This window comes from Lissotriton vulgaris, unplaced genomic scaffold (assembly GCF_964263255.1).
Source record: "Lissotriton vulgaris unplaced genomic scaffold, aLisVul1.2 SCAFFOLD_7117, whole genome shotgun sequence".
Classification (NCBI taxonomy): Eukaryota; Metazoa; Chordata; class Amphibia; order Caudata; family Salamandridae; genus Lissotriton; species Lissotriton vulgaris.
The window spans coordinates 24,106-39,547 of NW_028252430.1; the positions used below are offsets into that span (position 1 = coordinate 24,106).

At 42.4% G+C, this 15,442-nt stretch overlaps 1 protein-coding gene across 1 annotated transcript; it reads right to left on the reverse strand.

Annotated features, from left to right (window-relative positions):
- Positions 1-1,234: 1,234 nt before the first annotated feature.
- Positions 1,235-2,822, reverse strand: LOC147662572 (zinc finger BED domain-containing protein 5-like; the record flags this gene model as incomplete). Its single annotated transcript, XM_086951075.1, has 1 exon — positions 1,235-2,822. A coding segment is annotated over exon 1 (1,588 nt), but the record flags the coding sequence as incomplete, so codon positions are not given.
- Positions 2,823-15,442: the final 12,620 nt, after the last annotated feature.

Here is a 15,442-nt window from a genome sequence, read left to right on the forward strand (position 1 = left end):
CCCGGGGCTCCACCCGGAAGATTGCGGCCCATGTAATGCACTAAGGCTCTAATCACGGCAATCGCGACTACATGTAGTCGTCGTAGTTCAGCCACATTACAATTGCTGTGTAGAGGATGAGGAGTAAATCCAGCCAAAACCGACCAACTAGCGCCTTGAATGGACAAAGGACCTAACCTCGGAGCGGTTAAAGAATGGGGTAGGGCGCCACCAAACCAAACTCCATGCTGCCAAACATCAATAGGTACTTCCTGTGCTCTGTACGGAGTATACTCATTAGGTTCAACCGTGGGAGTGTATGTGTGGAATACGCCTGAATTAGCGTCCACTGCCGGAATTGTCACCCACGAATAAAAGATTTCGTAAGGGTAGGCATGTTCCGCACTCACCACCATAATCACAGCCAAGCCCTCCAAAGGTACATTGTAAGCCCGCAAATGATCTCGCACCGCAATGCGACTATGCTGCGGAATGTCCACGGGTTGGGCCATGACAGCACAGGAACTAGAAACAAACAAAGTAAACTTTGTAGCACAACTGGGTAGTAATTCAAGGAAACCGTTTTAGAAAGAATCAAGCTTGAAAAGACCTATTTCAAAAATAGGTAGGTTTTTCCGACACCACCATTTACCGGAAACGTCAGTGAAGGGGTTAAGGCAGAGGTCTTCAAACTTTTGTAGGTTGAGCCCCCCCTGCTGAATTTTTTGAAATGTCGGGCCCCCCCACCACCTGACAGAAATTTCTGGAATCTGGTACGCTACATAATAGACCGCCACCCGCGTATCCCGGGCCATATCCGGCAAATAATGTTCAACGCAATAAGAGTTTAGTTAACTGTAGGTTTGTGAGTGGGTGTGGTTAAATCACAGAGGCTTATTACAAAGCTCAAAACAACATTTTCCAGGATAAAATGTGTGCAAATTGTTTTTACTAGGATGCTTTGTTTTACACATGACAGATTGATAATAACACCACCAACATTAATGTGACGGGTGTGCCTGTTTTTCACCACAGAGACGGTCAATCTGTGGATGGATTTTTGCAACTGCCATCCTCAGGTTGTGCTCCACATCCAGTCTTGAACGGTACTTAGTCTTTAGTACTGCAAGTGCTGAGAACCCAATCTCACATAAATAGGACGAGCTGAAAGGCAAGAGAGTTTTGATGGCAGTTTCTCGCAAAGCTGAATATTCTGCAGACATTTTCAGCCAAAACTCTCCCAGTGAGACTTTACTGAAATGCATCTGCAGAGTGCGGTCACTTTGGAGATCAATCAGTTCTTCCTGCATACGGATTGGGAGATGGCTTGCCACCTCTGCCAGAAATGGTTGAAAGACCCAGTCATTCAAGTGATCGTTGTCCTCAGGAAAATACTTTTGCAAACTGTCCCTGAGAGAAGTCAGATGATTTTTTATTACCTCAGCAACACTTGGAAGTTCATATTCAGTCTCCGCAAGAGCATCTACTAAACATGGAAACTGCTCAAACAGGCCACCTTCAACTAGTCTTCTCCATAATTCAAGCTTCTTCTTGAATGCAGTTATTCTTTTATTCATGGTAAAAGAAGTCATGTCAGCTCCTTGCAGAGACAGATTCAGGGAATTTAATTTCTCAAAAATGTCAGCAAGGTATGCTAGAAGTACAAGCCAGCGGGGATTGCATAGTTGTTCTGCTTTGCAAGGGTCCAAACACAGAAGAAACTGCCGTACTTCATTCCTTAATTCAAAGATGCGAGACAGCACTTTCCCCCGGGATAACCACCGCACTTCCGTATGAAACAGCAAGCCATCATGCTCAGCTCCCATTTCTGCACATAAAATTGCAAATAGACGAGCTCTTGTGGGATGGGTCTTTATAAAATTTACTATTTTTACAGCAGAATTCAGCACATCCTCTAGTTCGCTGTCCATGTTTCGAACAGCAAGGGCTTCACGGTGTATCATGCAGTGGGTCCAAAGAATATGTGGAGCCACTTTCAATACGTTAGCTTTTAGGCCAGCCCTAGCACCACACATTGAAGGAGCACCATCTGTGCAGATTCCAACACAGTTATCCCATTTTAAGCCATGGATACTCAGGAAGTCATTGATCATGGCAAACAAATCGGATCCTGTTGCCCGCCCCTTGATTGGCTTGCAAAATAAAAAATCTTCTAATACTAGTGTTTCATAACAGTAACGAACATATGCAATTAAATGGGCATCCTTTGACACATCAGTTGCTTCATCCAGCTGTAAAGCAAACAAACTTGATTTCAACCTGGCTATGAGCTGTCCCTGGATATCTTCTGACATGTCAGCGATGCGGCGGCAAACTGTTGTATCTGAGATGGGTATACTTTTGAATTTCTCTGCTGCTTTTTCGCCAAGCATTGTCCTAGCTACGTCGAGCAATGCTGGGAGAATCACCTTTTCTCCATCTACAAAGGGCCTTTTGTTTTTGGCAATGTGGTATGCTACTTGGTATGAATCTTTTAATGCATTTGCTGGAGTACTTGCCACATGTTTCACCGCTTCTTTCTGCTGGGTTATCTCTGTCAACTTCCTGGCAAAAAAATCTCTGCTTTTTCCTGCTAGAGACCCATGTTTTGTTTCAAAGTGACACCTTAGTTTGGTTGGCTTCAAGCTGTCGTTAGCTAAGATCACGCCACAAATCACACACTGCGGTCTACTTTCTCCACTAACAACAATGCAGGTGAAACCAATATCCAAATAGGAGGAATCATATTTCCTTGTTTTTGCAGCTTTTCTATATCTGTCGCTTTCCGTTTCAGCCTTTCGCTTGAGCACTCTACCATCTTTTTGGAGCAGAAAACGATCCATATCAAATGCTTGGTTAACCTAAGATACAACATTTGAAGCTGCATGTTAATGAATAGTAAATGGCCGCAATTTCACAGCTGCATGAGGTACAGGAGGTTTTTAACGTTGTAGTTGCAAAAAAAAAATCTTTAAAAAAAATCTTCTTCTGTTTTAAATAAAAGTAATTCCAGCTCAACCAGGCTTTAAGTAGGTGCTCCCAAAATTGCTGCAGTATGTTTATGCTGTATACCACCAATGAGTCTCTGCAAGTTACTTGTTCAAAGGTTAGTGAGGGCAAACTTCAGCACTGCCCCTTCACCCATCACTCAAAAACAAATGCGTACCTTCTTATTCACTTCCTCAGATGTTTCTTCTGCTTGAATAGGAGTCCTCAGCTTAGCGACCAAGTAGCTTTTTCCCTTGCAATGAAGAGAAAATGTTGAGGAAATATTACTTGCGTGGTTTTTTGACTGTTTAAGTATGGACGCAATATTACAGACGGACGGCCAGGGCAAAAAAGCACTAGGAAAAATCACTTAATCTACGCCATCAAAAAGGGTTCGTACAACATGTGCAGCTGAAGGCATCTGGAACAGAACAAGGAGGGCTCCTGGGATACTCCGTACCGCCACTCTGTAGCTTTTTGAAATTTGTATTAAAAATATAAATCTTTCCTATGCCAAAGCTATGACTCCATTGGTTAAGACACCACCTTGATATATTGGGAAAAATCCCAGGCGGTTCAAAAAAAGCAGCCACCTAAAGCTGTATTTTCAGCACTTATCTGTGCATACTTTGAACAGCAAATATAAATAGAAAGCACTTTACATTGTGTTCTAGGGCTGCCTGAAATATCCGTGACTGAAAGGGAACAATGACAGAAAAGTCACATTACAAATGAATACATACTTCGTTATGCATTCCCCAAATATTTACAAACAGGTTTGAAATGGTGTAATTTAGCTTCTCTGTGCAGACCCAGGGGCAGCAGCTCTAACGGTACCTCTGAATGCATCCCCCTGGGATGGTGCCCCCCCAATGGAAAAACTCTGACTTAAGTGTACCCTAACACCTCATTCCACATTGTAAACATCACACAATTGTTCCCAAATCTTTTTGGATTTCCATGTGTGGGATTCTTAAAGTCAACAGGTCTCCTGAGAAGTACAGAGCTGCCAAGGTTTCAGATTGCTATGTGTGACATTTTCATAATTTTAGTGTCTTATGAGTGACATTTCAATGATTATATGAGCGACACTTTCTCGCAAGCAAGATCAAGCAAAGAAGGGGAGGGAAACATAAATATCAGAAATCACTCCCAGTTGAGCAACATGAAACTCTTAAAAAGTCACTGAGATAGCTTAGGAAATACAAAGTGAAGAAGTACAATTCTTTCTAAACCTACTTGAGTAGGAGAGTTTCACGCTACATTCTTAGAGAAGCCAGTGCCACAGGGCCGTTCCAACACAATGGGTGCATACCATGTGGGATCCAGATTTGTGATACATATGTAGATTTATGTTGTGGAAAGAAAAGTATATGTTCAGCTACTTTGAAGAATTTAGTAGGGAAAAAAGTGAAAACTGGGCAAAGGAAATGGAAAACATGGGGGCTTTGGTGCCTTATGTTGACGTACTTTGTGCATTCCCCCCACACACTTTATCTGTGAAGCCACTCCAGACCTGCAGCGGAATACTGAAAGACTATAGCACCCCACAAGTGGCACCATTGGCCATGGTGTATGTGGGGTATATATTGAACCAATTCTAGCCTGCATTTCTTGGGTGTAATGTCTGTGTTATGTGCTCAGAGTGCCCATGGAGTAGGACGAGGCCACAAGAAATTCACTGGCATTGCTCCCACAGGTAGTTCTGAAAAAGTAGGTCTTTAATGTGATATTCCTAGTATTTGCCCTGAGCTGTGCCTCAGGGCAACACTTTTTCCAATTCAAAATTCAACTTTTGAACCCTTCCTAAAAATACTTGCGGAATTTACAACTTTCCTTAGGGGAAATATATATTTAGACATGTTCATGACATTCAGAATCTCTCACAACTTTATGAGCAGCGAAGGGTTTACCGTTTACACCCAGTTGAATTTTAACTACCCACAAACTACTTACCCAGATCCATTTTTTAGCAACTCAGTGCTCTAAAATGACCAGAAAAGTAAACATTATTTGTAAGACAATTATTATTTCACAAAATATTGCTCTATTTGAGGCAAAAGAAATCGCATTGAGACAGCAGTCTTCAATATTCAAACGGCAAATACCACTTTGGAATGGTGCAGTGTTGGTCAATGACCAAGGCTTTTTAGCTAGATGATAATTTGACTCCTTGTTGTCTCCTAACAGTCTGTGTGATCTTGTGGAAGTGACTCAATTTCCTGTCCTGGAATGGGTTCTGCTGGCGTGGCTGCAGAAAGACAACTTCATGGGTCTGACAAGTGGTTTAAGACTGACAGCATCATAATGTTCACTAATGCGAAAGAGGTATTAAAAAGATCTACCCCCTGGAATGCAGCTAAAATTATGTATTGGTAAGAGTCCCACAATTTCAGCTGCCTGGCTTCAGTGATGTGTAGTCCAGCCCTTAGTGCTCTGATGAGGTGACACAAGATGGCCTATCTGTCTTGTCTAGAGAGCCCTCCAACTACTTACTGCTTTATGTGCTAACACTTTGAAAGCAGCGATCAATAAAACACCAGCAATGTACATAGGAGGAAGCACAGGCAGAACGTGATAGCCAATTTTAAATCAGCGCCAGCATTGCTGAACAATTACACATGAAATTAAATATAGTTGTATGTGTTAAGTAAGAGCAGCAGCCAGGACGAGTTTGTGCTCTGCTCACAAGGGCGCCCGGTTCTCTGTGAAGGCAGCAAGTGTGATAATAAGTACACTTGGTAAATAAAAAGGTTAGTGCAGGGGGGGGGGGCAGGGTCGGCTTGCAAAGGGAAGGTCTTGTACCCCTGTGCATGATTGATAGATTCCGTCTCCGGGAAGCAGTGGCGTAAATAGACACAGGCAAAGCAGCCAGCCAGCGCCATAACCGAGTGATTACACCTCGGGATGCGACCTTCCAAACGTGGCGCTTTTACATAAATGCAACTCATTATTACCCTCGGCTCCAATTGAATAAATAAATAAATAAGGTCGAACATCAGTACAACCCCCTTCCCCCCCTTGCCTTTGCAAAAGCATTCTTACCAGCAGCCCTTCTCAGCGCTAATGCGAGCCAGCTATGTCCATGCCCCTGCATCTGGCAATATATCACCCAGGCAGCGGCGTAAATAAACACAGGCAAAGCAGCCAGCCAGCACCATAACCGAGTGATTACACCTCGGGATGCGACCTTCCAAACGTGGCGCTTTTACATAAATGCAGCTCATTATTACTCTCGGCTCCAATTGAATAAATAAATAAATAAGGTCGAACATCAGTACAACCCCCTTCCCCACCCCCCCTTGCCTTTGCGAAAGCACTCTTATCAGCAGCTCTTCTCAGCGCTAATGCGAGCCAGCTATGTCCATGCCCCTGCAACTGGCAATATATCACCCAGGCAGCACGTAAATAAACACAGGCAAAGCAGCCAGCCAGCGCCATAACCGAGTGATTACACCTCGGGATGCGACCTTCCAAACGTGGCGCTTTTACATAAATGCAGCTCATTATTACCCTCGGCTCCAATTGAATAAATAAATAAATAAGGTCGAACATCAGTACAACCCCCTTCCCCCCCCTTGCCTTTGCGAAAGCACTCTTACCAGCAGCCCTTCTCAGCGAGGAGAGGCGATGAGGGGCACACAGTCCTTCCTGGCGATGAGGGGCACACAGTCCTTCCTGGCGATGAGGGGCACACAGTCCTTCCCAGTGGCGATGAGGGGCACACGCAGATCCGGGCGATGATGGGCAGATTACAGCAGTCCTTCCCAGCAAGACGACAAGAAAACGTAGGTAGAATGCAGGGGCTTTATGGCCGCAAATTTCGCGGCACTTCCTGCAAACTCAGCTGCTGCCAGTGTCATTGGTCGAACGTCACTGGTGACGTTCATGCACTGTGATAGGAGAAAGCGGGAGAGCAAGCCAATCACAAATTCCTTTTGGAAATGTGTGACTACTTGCGACGTGGGACAGAGCAAAAACACGAAAAACAAGACAAAAGGTAAGCTTTTCGGGTGGAGTGCGCTGCGCCCCCCCCTGGGATGGTGGCGCGCCCCCCCTGGGGGGCGCGCCCCACAGTTTGAAGAACACTGGGTTAAGGATTGAATGATATACTACTCGAGTGTCCTGATATAAGGCCAACAACGTATGGGCGCCATGTAGCGTGAATTCCGTTCTCCTACAGAACTGTGCATAGAGACCTGGAACCTCTGTGAATTAGGATGGCCTAAAACTCACCTCAGTATCCAAAATGCCCTTAACGAGCTAGCTATAGTGTCTCATTGGTCATAACAAACTCCCAATGCTTCGACAGACCAGAACATGAACTTAAAATACCTCAGGAATCGTGGAACACATGAACACTCTTTCGTTATATAATCATCACAAACTAGAACGTGGAGTAAAAGAGGACACGTGCATGTTTGAAATATTTGTTTCCTAATGCAAGTTCTCAAACGCAGTATCTTGTATACTACTAGCAAACATATTATAAGCAACAAAATTATCAGCATAGTTATTAGTCCATAAAAGGCGAATGGAGACAGCATACTAAGATGCTGGAGTGAATAGAAATTAACAACGTTTAATTCACACCCTCCCTATTTAGCATAGTATTTTATATCTATGAAGGTCTCATTTGGGTTTTAGCAGGGCGGGCCCATACCTCAAAATCTCAGTGGCAGGAGGATCACATCACCTTCCACCAGCTCTCTGCATGCGAAGCACATCAAGTGTGTTTTTGTGCGTTCAGCACAACAATATAAAACTCCTCTAGAGCCAGATTTTGGCAGCAGCATGTGTGTTATGTCTATAGGGGTGCGAAGATCATACCTTACAACAACACTTGGTTAAGTTATCCGTGTAGCCTTCAGCACTCACTGTGCAGACAGAGTGCAGAACAAAACTGATATCAGAGCAATAACATATTATTTCTATAGTAAATCACGAAGCTCGTCTGGGTTGAAAGCTAAAACAACAATTATGTGTCGTGTGCAAAAGTGAAGCAAGAATGAAAACGGCGTGCAAACATTTAATAAACTCATGCTAACTTAACACAGTATGTAGAAAAGAAGTAGCTATATGACAGCATGAACCCTGACTGATCAAGGTGGACCACACCGCTGATCACCTTGACCAGACGATTTGCAAGGAGCTTGGCGAGGATTTTGGCTCTGCATTGAGTAGGGAAGTCGGCCTATAAGAGGCACAGTCAGTCTTTGGTTTGCCCTCCTTATGAATAGTGATTAACGTGGCACCACCTTGATCCATTGGCAGGATACCCTGGTTCCTACTTTCTTCGAACATGGCCCACAAATATGGGTTTAGTTTGTCGGGTTTAAGCTTGTACAGCTCAATGGGGATGCCATTGGGGCCAAGGGCTTTTCCTGAGTGCAAGGACCGAATGGCTTTTGCTATTTTGTCGTTTGTCAATTCCCTTCCAGAAAGTGACGTTCGTCCTCTGACAGGGAAGGGAGCGTTATATCTTCTTTGTAGTATTTTGAACCTTTTTTTTCTCTTCATTCCCAGACTGCACTTTACATCAGAAAAATGTCAGAAAAAGACATTTCCAGCAAAAGTGTTTCTTACTTTTTTAGATCCATTTCACAGTGGAACAAATTAAGGAAAGTAGCGAAAACAGAGGGTAAGAGACATTTAATGAAGTCACAGTTTTCAGCAAGTGAGGAGCAGTGAGAGAGAGACAAAGAGAGGGGAAAAAGGGTAAGGGGAAGAAAGAGGGGGCAGCTGACAGTGGTAGAGCAGGGGAAGTGGGACGGTTAGTGGTCTTCCGAGTGGCTTAGTCACACCAGCAGGTTTATTAAGGCAAGATTAGTGGTTGAAGTGTCCACTAACCATACCACAGACTTAGTAATGTTTAATTTAGTCTCATATTTTCAGAATCGAATCATTTTCAATTCTGATTATTCACAATGAAAACGTTATTTATCAACAAGCAATAGCAAGCCCATTAGATCTGCCTTGTTTTAGCCAAATGTTCATTGTCGTGTGTTATGTTTGGATGCCGTAGCAGAAAACTCAAGAGAAAGGCCCTCAAATACTGACTGGTAAAATGATACACTTAGTAATCAGAGAGATAGGGAGGAGGAATGGGTGTCCATTTGCTTCCCCAGGGCAAGTATGAAGGTTATCAGGTGCAAAAAATGGACACTTGTAACAATTCTACAAGTACCAATTATTTTACCTTTTAGATCCACACCAATTAATAAAACTCTCTGGTGTTGACCTAATTGTAAATTCCTTTTTTTAGGGGCACTTTTTCTTCACTCCTTTTTTCTCTGGACACTGCAAATCTAGACCAGAGGAGCCTCTGGTTGAGGCAGGCACCTAGCACGTCTTATGGTATTCGATGATAACTGCCACAACTACAATGTAGGGGCGGATGAAAGATATATACCGCAATACCAACAAAACATTGTGTTTTTGAGGATACCATAATCAGTCTATCCAAAAGTTTAGAATTGTTACAAGTGTCCATTTTTTGCACCTGGTAAAATGATACACCATGCGAAACAAAGGAATTAAGTTAATGTTTTAACCCACGCCCTAAACTGCATAGATCGTACCTCTCAAATATGAAGCAGGTGACGAATGACAGTGGATGGCGAGAACACGAATCAAAGCTGTGCTTGTCGAGTAATAGGAAACGCAGAACAAGTGTACCAGGATACAACCGGGGAGTCTCTCGATTAGCACAAAGTTAAAAAATGTACGTCATTCTCCAATGCTCTGTCCAGGACTCTGCCAATGCAGTGATATCGGATCACTGACATAACCTCGAATGACCGAATATCGACTAGACAAAATATTGTTGCCAAATTATCGACTACAAAAATATCAACTCCCAATACTTAAACAAGAAAACACAAAAATATCGAAACCAGAATATTATCGCTTTTAAAAACATCGATTTTCACATCTTACTATTAACATAGCCAAAATATCGACCACAAAAATATAGAATGCAAAAATATCGTCATTTAAACATTATTGACTTTACAAAAAACATAAATAATGCACTTTATAATTAAATATCTTTATTATATTATTCTCAAATAACCATAAGCTCTTCTTTAAAATATAAACAACACACAATAAATATTGCAAAGTGTTTAAAAAAAACATTTATATCAAACAAACATTTTAAAACTCATAAACAACTTTTGCAAATTATAAAACATTTAGTACCGCACATTATATCGATTCTTGCACTTTCAATATAAAATAAGGCATTACCTACAGAAATAAGGTCACTTACACATAATAAAAATAGTAATTGGCGTCACCCATATAAGGAAACCAATTAGCATAAATTAAAAAAAAATCAAATGCACAAATAGGAATAAGCTATCAATTTAAACAACCAATAAACTTTCAGAAACAATTAAACTAATGCTATAAAAACAAGATTAAAACCAGCAAGAATTGAAGTCAAAATCTCCAAACAAAAGGAAGGGGAAACTCTGCTGGATTGCTAAAAGAAAACTGATTGACTTCAACAGAAAACCTGCTACACCTATCTAAAGTAAGTACTACCACCTTAATATATATATCCAAAACCTAACTCTGAATGCTCAAACCTGTATTTAAAAAACAAATACCCAGTGGCGTCACAAGGGGGGTGCGGGGGGTGCGGACCGCACCGGGTGACACCCTCACAATGGGGTGACACCATCTAGTTTATCGTTTTGTCAGAGTGATATGCAAGTTTGTGTTCATGTATGTTATGTCTCTATTTAATCTAATGGCATGCGCAGACCTACCTCGCCCTAATAATGCTCGTCTCGCAGCAGCTAAGGCTTGCTGCTAGCTGCACCAGTCTCGAGCCTGCTCCACGAGCTCCAGATCACACATAGGGTGTGCCGGCATCTCTGCTGACTGGCTTCAGATAGCTCCATCGATCCTCAGCTGTCAATGACGCGGCAGTCAGGTCAAGGGATCATGAACCATTCTGCACAGTGCCATAAGGTCACTGAGGGGTCCCCAACCAATACGGAGTGGGTGAAAGCAAAGAAAAATCAACAAGTATTCCAAAAGGTTAACAAGAAACCAAAATCCAAAAAGGTTTGGAAATGCAGTGTTTTATTCACTCTGCATCCATTGCGTCATGATCGAATTATTCAAATAGGAAAGATCAAATTACACACTTGATTGTCATTAGTTCATGTGCCCATAGAAAGAAGGAAAAGGAAAGGGGAAGTAGTAAAATTAGCAAAAACATTTTTGTGACTTGCTCTACAATCAATAAGAACAAAAATACATTGAAATTCATGTATGAATTCTAGATGATCCCTAACCAAACAGGGTCATATATATTGTCCGAAATATCCAGAGATTATTCAAAAGATTCAAGCTCCTATGAAGCCGTACAAATCATGCTGGTAATAGGAGTTGAAGGTGGGTAGATGAAAGGTCTACGTTTCGACCCAAGAAATTTGTAGGATAGTTGCTCCTTACAGTGAGGGTCTTCTTCAGGACATGAGGGGGTGGGGTGATGGGCAGACCTCCTAGGGTTAAGGAGAGAAATTTGGGTCAAAGAATATACTTAATGTAGGGCTGTATGTCCCTAACAGAACCGTAGCGGAGAATAGCCGCCCGGGAACAACGTTAAAAATACTGAGGACTAGACATTTGTCTGTGAGGACTATTACCTGCTGTGTATTGCAGGTCAGAGTGTGACCAGAACGGTCATGGACGAGCCGTGGGTTGCGCTAGGAGATTAGTACAGTTACAACATTTTCATGGAACAATCCGTCTCTGTAAAGGAACATAGGGGTTTGTGTGAGAATTTAACCGGTTGCCACTCTAAACGAAGCTTAAGCTAGACATTCCTGCCCGTAGATAGAGGGTCATACCTTGTTAGAATGGATCTTTTTAGCCGTGCAGTGATGGGCTACCTTATATTCAAAAGACGGCACATCTAATTCAAAACCCGTATCTGAAAAGGAAAACATGGGAGACTAATTAAATAAAGGAATGAACACCCCCACTGCGATTGCTATTGGGGAGGCGATTATCGGAACTGGGCTTACCTAAAACCAACGGTCCCGTTTGGTTAGAAGGGTGTCTCCAACACGGGGACAGCGTCTCCCGAGTTCTAGGAATTAGCCGGGAGGGGAGGGTGTGGGCTGGATAGCTTCGCAGTCCGTATCTGGAGAGGCGGGGCGAAATGCCGGTTAGGTCGGTGTAGGAAAATTAGGCTCTAAACAAATGAGGGATTTATTGGCCGGCTTACCCGTGGGCGCAGTGCTCATCAGATCTGCCTGGGTGTCTCGCGGTCAATGGCGTCTCCCGTAACCAGGAAGTGTCCTGGCGGGGGGGCGTGGTTACCTTTATGTACGCGAGTTACCGAGGTAAAGGAAGGACTTGGAAACGGTAGCCTGGCAACCGTCCGGGTGTAAACAGTGACAGGTTTAGAAACTAGGATATTAAAAGAGACAAATCTTTTCGAATTAACAATATTTGTAGTCAAAACATTAATGTGCCCTAACGAATAATCTACAATAAGTCTGGGTCGCCTTGCAGGCTCTTTAGATCAAAATGTACAAGTATACATTGTGGTAATTCATTTGCTAAAAAAGGAACCACAGTTAAAAAACCTATTGTCAGCATGAACCTGCCAGCAAGGCGGTTAAATGCATGACAGATGCGCAGATTACTCAGTTATACATTACAGTGGTTAGAAGGTGAAAAAAAAGGCACTTTGAAATGGTAGCCTGGCAACCGTCCGGGTGTAAACAGTGACAGGTTGAGCAACTCGGATATTAAAAGAAACAAATAGGTTCGATTTAACATAGTATGTAGTCAAAACCTTGATGTGCCCTAACAAATGATCTAAGGTGAGTCTGGGTCGCCTTGCAAGCTCATTAAGTCAAAATGTACAGGTATACGTTGTGGTAATTCAATTGCTAAAAAGGAACCACCGTTGAGAAAACCATTGTCAGCATGGGCCTGCCAACAAGGCGGTCAAATGCATGACAGATGTGCAAATTACTCCATTATGCATTAAAATGGTTAGAGGGTGAATTCAAGCACTTTGTGGACAGAAGGATCAAAATGATCGGCATGAACCTGCCAACAAGGCGGTTAAATGCACAGCAATTTAAACTTGATGAAGGCATCATAAATTGGCCAATTGGGCAAAAGTATTTTCAGACTCATTTAACCCATTTTTTACTGAGTCAAAGAAATTGATCCATTTTAGTTCCCTGACATTCAGGACCGGGGTTATGCTCCCGCCCCTAGGGCCCAGTTTGACCTGTTCTAGAATGACCCATCGCAGGCTGTCCGGTGAGTGGTTGTTTACGGTACAATGTTCCACCAATGGGGCCCCTTGTACCCTACATTTAATCCTACTACAATGTTGGAGAAATCTCACTTTTGCACGTTGTTGAGTCTGTCCAACGTAGGGTAAATCGCATGGGCATATGATGCAATATATCACATTGGTCGTGTTACAGTTTGTGTGTGTTTTTAGAGTCACTCGTAGTTGTTTGTGAATGAATTCTTTGGTTTGTATGGTCGCAGGGCATGCTTTACAGGAGCCACATCTGAAGTGTCCCACAATTGGTGGGAGATTCCACATTGAGATGATGGTGGGTTCGTTGGTGGTGTCAAGGAGTGAACAGACCACATGGTCACGGATGTTCCTGGCCTTCTTGAAGGAGTGTAGTGGTAGATCTTTGCTGTCCAGGTCCTCTGAAATCAAATTCCAGTGTTTGTTAATAACTTCCTTAATTAAGTTGCTCTGAGTGGAGAAGGTGGTTACACAAATCAAGCGTTCTCCTATGTTACTTTTGTGCTCGTTAGGTTGTAACAGGATATCTCGGTGACTGAACCATGCTCTTTTCCTGGCTTTAGTGGTCAGGCGTTTTGGATAACCACGTTCCATTAGGCGTACTTTAAGGATTTCAGATTGTTCCATATAATCCTCTTTCTTGAAAGGAATTCGCTACTTCAATACTCCAGCCACCATCCCCGAGGTCTGAGGGACAATCTACCTTTCGGGCAATTCTTGCGAATACGCCGAAATTGTATTAAGAAAGAGGATTATATGGAACAATCTGAAATCCTTAAAGTACGCCTAATGGAACATAGAAATATACAGGTAAATAATAAATGTGCAAAATTGTGTTTTCAGAATAGAACATACATGATTTATATACTTTCCTAATATTTAAATTTTAATTTCTCCTAGCACAAAAAGGCAAGCATGACTGAAGGAGCAAAATGTGTTTATTCTCCAAAAGGGATAATGCTTCTTTGTTACATGGGATATGTTTACACTCAGGAGAAACAGAAAGATATGAAAGTTTTGTGGAAGTGCACAAAGTACTATTCTAGCAAATGCTATGGTAGAGCTATCACTCAGGAGAACACTGTTACTTATACTAAGGAACATAATCACCCACCCAATGTAACTGAAATAGAGATTAGAGAAATGATTGATTCTCTCAAAGAAGCTAGTACTATTACTCATCAACCAACAACTGCTATTTTGAAACAACATTTAAGTGTACTGCCCCCAACACGCTTCTAGCCAACTACCATCTATAGAATGCCTTTAAAAAACTATAGCTAGACAAAAAAGAGCTACATCAACTACTCCTCCCACACCTACAACTTTCAAAGAAGTGTAAATTCCCCCTGAACTCTCTGTAACTCACAGTAAAGAACCATTTATCCTCTATGACAACAAGTCTAAAAGAGTTATTCTGTTTGCCACAGCAAACAACATGACTAAACTAAATCAATGCCAAACTTGGATGAATGGCGGTACTTTTCAAGTATGTCCTAAACCTTTTTACCAAATGTACACTATCCACGGTCATTTCCAAAATGCAAATATTCCCTTCCTATATGCCCTCCTACCAAACAAACAGCAATCTACCTATCTGGAAATACTACCCCAAGTCAAACAACATACCAATGACTATTTTCCACAAAGAATAATCATTGACTTTGAGAAAGCAATGATAAACAGCATCCTTAAAACATACCCACACACAGCAATACAAGGTTGCTATTATCATTTCAATCAATGTATATGGCGACACCTCCAAAAATCAGCATTAAGGGGTCCATTATGATATCAGGTGGATTGCCTCCGCCAGGCTGGCGGTAGCCACCGCCAGCCTGGTGGAGGCAATCCGCCCGATATCATAACCAGATTTTCCCCCGCCATATTAGGATGGCGGGGGGGGGGACCGCGGCGGACGGAAAGACCGTCGCCTTGCGGCCGGGGCGGAAAAGGAATAATATGGTGGCAGTGTCTAATAGACTTAAAAAAAGAGAGATGACCCCACAAGTTCCAGGGAACAGGGTACAAGAGACTACAAGTCAAAAGAGAATCCCTGGAATAATAAATTCAATCACTCACTCTGGACATTCTATTCCTCATTCATAATCACTGGTCAAAAACTAGTTAATAACGTTCACAGACTTTTTTATAAAAACAAAT